This window comes from Sander vitreus, chromosome 5 (assembly GCF_031162955.1).
Source record: "Sander vitreus isolate 19-12246 chromosome 5, sanVit1, whole genome shotgun sequence".
NCBI classification, from domain to species: Eukaryota; Metazoa; Chordata; class Actinopteri; order Perciformes; family Percidae; genus Sander; species Sander vitreus.
In genome coordinates this window covers 36410466-36417965 of record NC_135859.1, presented here as the reverse complement: position 1 = coordinate 36417965, position 7500 = coordinate 36410466, and the positions used below count along the sequence as shown (strand labels likewise).

At 42.7% G+C, this 7500-nt stretch overlaps 1 protein-coding gene across 3 annotated transcripts in view; it reads right to left on the bottom strand.

Annotated features, from left to right (window-relative positions):
* zfand5a (zinc finger, AN1-type domain 5a) overlaps positions 1-7500 on the bottom strand; it is a 15499-nt gene that overhangs the window by 7271 nt on the left and 728 nt on the right. For 2 of the 3 annotated variants that reach the window (XM_078251678.1, XM_078251677.1), the window contains exons 2-3: positions 3569-3730; positions 693-795 (exon numbers count right to left, since the gene is read on the bottom strand). In XM_078251678.1, the coding sequence (XP_078107804.1) occupies positions 693-795; positions 3569-3728 (263 nt within the window). In that variant the 5' untranslated portion in view covers positions 3729-3730. Of the gene's footprint in view, positions 1-692; positions 796-3568; positions 3731-5718; positions 6169-7500 lie in introns of those variants that run through there. The other variant, XM_078251679.1, reaches the window with a different exon arrangement.

Sequence of the window (7500 nt, the reverse complement as noted above, 5' to 3'; positions counted from 1 at the left end):
AGTCGTGTCGTCGCTCTGTAGTCGTGTCGCGTCTCTCTGTAGTCGTGTCGTCGCTCTGTAGTCGTGTCGTCGCTCTGTAGTCGTGTCGCGTCTCTCTGTAGTCGTGTCGTCTCTCTGTAGTCGTGTCGCGTCGCTCTGTAGTCGTGTCGCTCTGTAGTCGTGTCGTCGCTCTGTAGTCGTGTCGTGTCGCTCTGTAGGCGTGTTGCGTCGCTCTGTAGGCGTGTTGCGTCGCTCTGTAGTCGTGTCTCTCTGTAGTCGCGTCTCTCTGTAGTCGTGTCGCGTCTCTCTGTAGTCGTGTCGCGTCTCTCTGTAGTCGCGTCGCGTCTCTCTGTAGTCGCGTCTCTCTGTAGTCGTGTCTCTCTGTAGTCGCGTCTCTCTGTAGTCGCGTCTCTCTGTAGTCGTGTCGCGTCTCTCTGTAGTCGTGTCGCGTCTCTCTGTAGTCGTGTCGTCTCTCTGATTGACACTCTGATTGGTTGATTGCATGTTACGCCCAAAACACACCTCTGATTAATGAAGACACTAAGAACAACCCTTTAGAACCATGCGCCCAGCACACGGACCCTTTTTATCAGCCGTCAAACTAGCAAAAGTGGATTTGGACACGCCCTAAACACACCTGCACCAGGCGCTTCACGCCGTGACCTCAGATCGTTAAAAGAGGGCCGTAGGGATCAAACCCAGCCGGTACTGACCTAGACATGTCGGGCGACGAGGCCGGGGAGGTGTCGACCTTGGCTAGACTGGCTTCTAGTCTCTGGATGGCCGAGGCCTCTGAGGTAGGACTACCAGCCGATCCTGAATCAGACAGAGAACTCCGTTAGACAAACACTCAAAAACAGAGCACAATGACATTTAAATATTGAATACAAAAAGGACAAAATGTGTACAATCAAAGCAGGAAAATACCAAGAAAACCCCAAAAATGTTTGCTTGCACTGCACTGAAAACAATGGAAACTGTTTGAAGAGAGAGGGGTTGTGTAATGATGAATGGTCCTGTGCTTCCTGTTTCATGGTGGCTTTAATGTTTACTGTTTGTAGTCATGACACTAATGCCAACTAACTATAACATATATATTTGGGAGGGTAACAGTTCATCAGAAAGAAAGGTTTTTCCTTTTTCATTGCTGCAACCAATGATTATTTTCTCCAGGAATCGATTACGGCTTTAATGTACGAGTCTGTGTTGTATTTTTTGTTTATATTTTCTTGTTTAATTCTGAGTTTTAATGTATATTATTGTTCAGTGTGTTTTGTTTAGTGTCTTTTAGTGTCTCTTTAGTGTTGGAGGGTAGATGAAAAAAACATCCACTGACCAAGCTTATTTTTTACCGTTTTTATATCAAATTGCTTTTAACAAACTACTAAGCGTTCTGGTTGGGGTTGCAAGTCCTGCAGAAGTGACGCTGGAGTTACGGTGTGTGTGTCTGTCTGTGTGTGTCGTGCTGTCTTTCTGTATGTGTCTGTCTATGTGTGTCTGTGTGCATGTCTTTCTGTATGTGTGTGTCTGTGCGATTGTCTGTCTGTCTGTGCGTGTGTGTGTCTTTGTGAGTGTGTGTCTGTGCGTCTGTGTGCCTCTGTATGTGTGTCTGTCTGTGTGTGTCTTTCTGTATGTGTGTCTGTCTGTGTGATTGTCTGTCTGTCTATGTGTGTCTGTTCGTGCGTGTCTTTCTGTATGTATGTGTGTGTGTGTGTGTGTGTGTGTCTGAAAACTACGGACAATCATGAGATTAATCGCGAGTAAATATTTTAACCGTTGACTTCGGCTTATCAAAGATCAAAGCTGCATTCAAGATAATCTTTGTAATAAGTTTGTCTTGTTTGTAAAATAGTTTTCCAGTGTCGCACCATGAGAGAAACTTCAACATCTGACCCTACAAATGTCTAAAAGGAGTGAACACCCCCGCCCCGCCCCTAACCTTGACCACTGTCATGAAGAAAACAGCTGTCTTTGATTACACAGAGTGGAAAACAGAGAGGGGGAGCCGGGGGGGGGGGGGAAACATTAACACTTTCTGGCTACAACTACGAAAACAACGTCCTCCAGTCCCTGCTTCCCTCCAGATGAAGTCAGGGTTAGTAGAGGTTAGTAGAGTGTGTTTACTAGTGTTAGTTTAGGTTAGTTTTCAGAGTGTGTTAACTAGTTTAGGTTAGTTTTCAGAGTGTGTTTACTAGTTTAGGTTAGTTTTCAGAGTGTGTTTACTAGTTTGAGTTTAGGTTAGTTTTCAGTGTGTGTTTACTAGTTTAGGTTAGTTTTCAGTGTGTGTTTACTAGTTTAGGTTAGTTTTCAGTGTGTGTTTACTAGTTTAGGTTAGTTTTCAGAGTGTGTTTACTAGTTTAGTTTACAGAGTGTGTTTACTAGTTTAGGTTAGTTTTCAGTGTGTGTTTACTAGTTTAGGTTAGTTTTCAGTGTGTGTTTACTAGTTTAGGTTAGTTTTCAGTGTGTGTTTACTAGTTTAGGTTAGTTTTCAGAGTGTGTTTACTAGTTTAGGTTAGTTTTCAGTGTGTGTTTACTAGTTTGAGTTTAGGTTAGTTTTCAGAGTGTGTGTTTACTAGTTTGAGTTTAGGTTAGTTTTCAGAGTGTGTTTACTAGTTTAGGTTAGTTTTCAGATTGTGTTTACTAGTTTGAGTTTAGGTTAGTTTTCAGAGTGTGTTTACTAGTTTGAGTTTAGGTTAGTTTTCAGGGTTAGTTTTCAGAGTGTGTTTACTAGTTTAGGTTAGTTTTCAGAGTGTGTTTACTAGTTTAGGTTAGTTTTCAGTGTGTGTTTACTAGTTTGAGTTTAGGTTAGTTTTCAGAGTGTGTTTACTAGTTTAGGTTAGTTTTCAGTGTGTGTTTACTAGTTTGAGTTTAGTTAGTTTTCAGATGTCATGATGAAGGTCGGCCCAAATGAAGGCCGACAGCTCCTCCAACGGACGACGGCACGAACACACCGAACAGACTCGAGTCACCGACCTCGCCAGACTGTCCAACGGAAGATTATCGGCCCGGTGTGTCAGCGCCTTTAGTTTTTAGAGTGTGTTTACTAGCGTTAGTTTAGTTAGGCATTCATTGTTCATCGTTTTTTTTTTAACCTGACAATATAGCTTCAGTGTAGAGCTGGGCAATATATGGATGTTATATCAATATCGTGATACTTGACTAGATATCTTAGATTTTGGATATCGTAATATGACATAAGTGTCTTTTCCTGGTTTTAAAGGCTGCGTTACTGAACTGACTAGACTGTTGTAGCTGTTCTATTATTTGCCTTTACCCCAAATAGTCATTATAAATCAACAGTACTGATGATTATTTATCTCAAATCTCATTGTGTAAATATTTGGTGAAAGTACCAATTGTCAACACTACAATATCGCCACAATATGGTCAAAAATATCGGGATATTTGATTTTTTCCATATCGCCCAGCCCTACTTCAGTGTATTGTAATCTTTGAAGGGTTTAGTGTTCATTTAGTTTCTGTTTACAACCAATATATTCCACTGCTTATTTGAATTTGTATTATTTAGTTCACTATAATAGCTGTAAATATATAGTTTTCGGTGCTACAAAGACTCAGGGCCACCTACCCATGGGGCTGAGGGGGCTCGTGCGGTCGCTGCTCTGCTGGCGCGTCAGGTGATCCTTGTAGCACACGGAGCACATGCCGTTGGTTCGAGGGTTGCCGTAAAAGCCGCAGCCAGTGGCACAAAGCATGGGCACCGGGCTCTGGTTCGTCTCTTGGGCCATTGCTAACAAAACGAGAGAAACGGAGAGAGAGAGAGAGAGAGAGAGTTAGACTCACACAGCGAGACAGAGAGAAGTTTTCTGCACAAAACAGCTGCGACTAACGATTATTTTACATGGTGGATTAATCTGTGGATGAATGGATGAGTTGTTTGGTCTCTAAAATGGTGAAAAATGTGGATCAGTGTTTCCCAAAAAGTCCAAGATGATGTCATGAAATGTCTTGGTTTGTCCCCAACTCAAAGATCTTCAGTTTACTGTCTCAGAGGAGAGAAGAAACTAGAACATGTTCACATTTAACAAGCTGGAATCAGAGGATTTTACCTGTTTTATTACACACACACACACACACACACACGAAAGGATGAAAAAAAGAATGGAAGGCAAGGAAGAATAAATAAGGAAGGAACAAAGAATGAAAGGCAAGGAAGAATAAATAAGGCAGAATGGAAAAGGGAAAGGAAGGAAGGAAGACAGAAGGAAGGACGTTAAGTAGGGAAAGAGGAAGGAAAGGAAAGAAATGCAGAGAAGGTGGAAGGATGAAAGGAAGGAGGATTAATTTTCCTGTCACAGAGGAGAGAAGAAACGAACATATTCACATTTAACAAGCTGACATCAGAGCAGATTACCTGTTTTTACATTAAAAATAACTCCAATAACTAAAAACAAATGTAAATAATGGATCTGTAACTGTTCCCCTCCCAAAAGTTAATTATAGCTACAGAGTTGGCATCACTTAAGTTATTTCTTCCTAACAAAAGGGTCATTGTGTTTAATGTGTCGTCACTGTGCGTCATGATTACAAATGACTCGTCACATTTACTAACACTGCCTCGACCCTCTGGTCCCTTCCTTCACACAGACCCAGCTCTGTCTCGCGACCACGCAGAGGACAGACACACACGGTTACTAAAACACACCAGACGCTGAGCGGAGAGGACAGAGTAGGTCGACGGCGTCACTAAGTATCTCCCTCCCTTTACCGGGATTCTTGCCACACAAGGTATTTCATATCCTCCCGAGTCATTTCTCCTAACACACGCCAAATAAGTGTGTGTGTCTCTGTGTGTGTGTGTGTGTGTGTGTCTCTCTGTGTGTGTGTGTGTGTGTGTGTGTGTGTATGTGTCTCTCTGTGTGCGGGTCTGTATATATATATATATCTCTCTGTGTATGTGTGCGTGTGTCTCTTTGTGCATGTTCGTGCTTAACTGGGCAGAACGTGTAGCCCCGTGACGTCATCGCCCTGCTGCAATAATACAGCAGGAAGTTGTGTAATGGGAGCGGCTGCCTTTGAGGCCACAGATCAAAAACAGCTTGATGAGTGAACAAACACAGAGAGAAAGAGAGAGAGACAGAGAGACAGACAGACAGAGAGAGAGACAGGAAGGCCTAGATTAGCTCGGTACGAGCACGTCCTGCCCCAAAGCGCCTGATCCACTGATACCAGAAAACAAAACAGACAACATCTCCAAGGCTGCAAAGACTAAATCGATTCGTTGTGCAACTGTCTGGATTAACGATTGATCACTTTGAGTCATTTGTTATGAAATAAAAAGTCAAACTTCTGATTCCAGCGTGTTAAATATGAAAATGTTCTAGTTTCTTCTCTCCTCTGTGACAGTAAACTGAATATCTTGGGCTTTTTGGGGAAACACTGATCCACATTTTTCACCATTTTCTGACACTTTAGAGACCAAACAAACCCATTCACCCAGAAAATAATCTTGAGTTGCAGGCCTTTAACGTCCCCGTCTGTGTGAGGTCTTTGTAAAAAGGTTACCATGCTGTTTGTCTGACAGCCGGGCCCCCGAAACGTGACCGCTGAGTCAGAGACACTGTCCAATGCTCCTTTTGTTTGTGTCAAAGTCACGCGTAAAAAAACAAGAAAAAGGAGCCGTTTCCAAGAAAGCGAGGGACATATGTTAAGCCTACAGTTTTAAATGTCGCTGTCAGCATGATGGACTGGAGCTGGGTTCAAAGAAAATGAACTCACGTGAAGAAAAAAGATCCTTTGGAGCTGCGCTGTCGTTACCAACGTCTTAGATTAGTCAGCAGCTGAACACGTGACGCAAAAGGGAGAGAAGGGCTTTGTGGGATTTTCCAAGGAAACCCTTTTGTTGACAGGGCAGAGATCGCATGCAGGGTGAGATAATGAGAGGAGGAGGAGGAGAGGAGATTTAATGTCACATGGCAGTGTGTTGGTGAGGACAGGACACCTTGAGTGAACTGAAACGACTGCCAGCCTCTCCAGGAACATCCCACTTTATACACCTATGTTAAAACGACGAGGGGGATGAGCGTGACGAACACAACACATGGCAGCTGATTGGACGAACGCGTCACGTGGTTGTTTCTGACAACATTTTAAGCGAGAAATAGGCCGTACAGTTGCTGAATCTGTCTGCTTTTTTGATCGACAAAAGGTCAGTTTAAAAGATTTTTGTTGTTAAGTTTTAGTTGTAGGACCCCCCCATGCTGAACCCAAAGTTACGCCCTTTCCTAACTGTGTAAAGACTTGTGAAAATACTGATCATCCAACCGACAGGGTAACTCAGGGGGTTTCCAGTTTAGGGAAGATAACCAGCCACAATCATTCACCACCAACTTCCTTCACACACACGTTTGTTTCATTATCTTTGTGGGGACCTATCATTGACATAATACATTCCCTAACCCCTTACCCTAACCTTAACCATCACCACTAAATGCCTAACCTTAACCCTTACCCTCACCCTAACCAGAACCTCATTCTAACCCTAATCCTAAAACCAAGTCTTAACCCTTAAACAGACCTTTAACCTTGGGGGGTCCAGCATTTTGGGCCCCACAAGGCTGTGCAGACCCCACAAGTATACTGTATTCCCCGGTTTTTGGACCCCACGAATATAGTAACACACACACGGTTTGAAAGTGTGCCATTTGGTCTCTAAGTGATCGGTTAATTGAAGCCAGTTTTAAACAACATGGCTGTGAGAATATCAGAAACAAAAGAGGAAGACAGAGCTCGTTATCAGACACACAGGCTCCAACATTAGCTCATGTTTCAGGCCCTGCTGGGCTGCCTGAAAACTACTGAGTCACACTGAAAAAACCCTGTTAGTCTGCTGCACGCAGTCACCTATTCTCTTAAAAAAACTAAACAAGGGACATAATGTTGGAAATGATCCCCAGAGAGACCATGAGGAAGCTAACAACACTGATGTTTTCTGACATAACCCACAGTCTAGACAGTGTGGTCTCTCTGCTCCCTTTGTTTCTTCTTTCTTCCTTTGTCTGCAATGTCTCTGCTTCCTGTTTTTAGCCATCGGTTTGTACAGTTACTGTAGTTCCCACCATCGCAGCATTTATACTAAATAATTATAACCGTTTTCTAAGCATATACAACAAAGCAATGTCAACATATGTCACTTACAGTACTTAGGAGCGACTTGGTGGTGCCACAGAGATGCTAACACCGAGCAAAACCCCTTGTTTTCTCCACAGCTACAACTATACAAAAGATGTGCTGACATTTGGTTTCATATTTAACTACAGGGTTCAAAATTAGTACAGTTTATACCAGCCAAACGCTGGTAATATATACATAGTATATAAATAAGCAAGTAGATGGTAGATTTTGCTTCATTCACTTTAGCCATTTTGGCTGGCAAAGGAAAAAGTTAATTTTGAACCCTAAATGTAGTAATTTCAGAGTCACTGTGTGGCTATAGTTGTTCATTCGGCTTATGAATTTTCTATTTCTAGACACAGGAATTAGCTTTGGTTCCCCATCCCC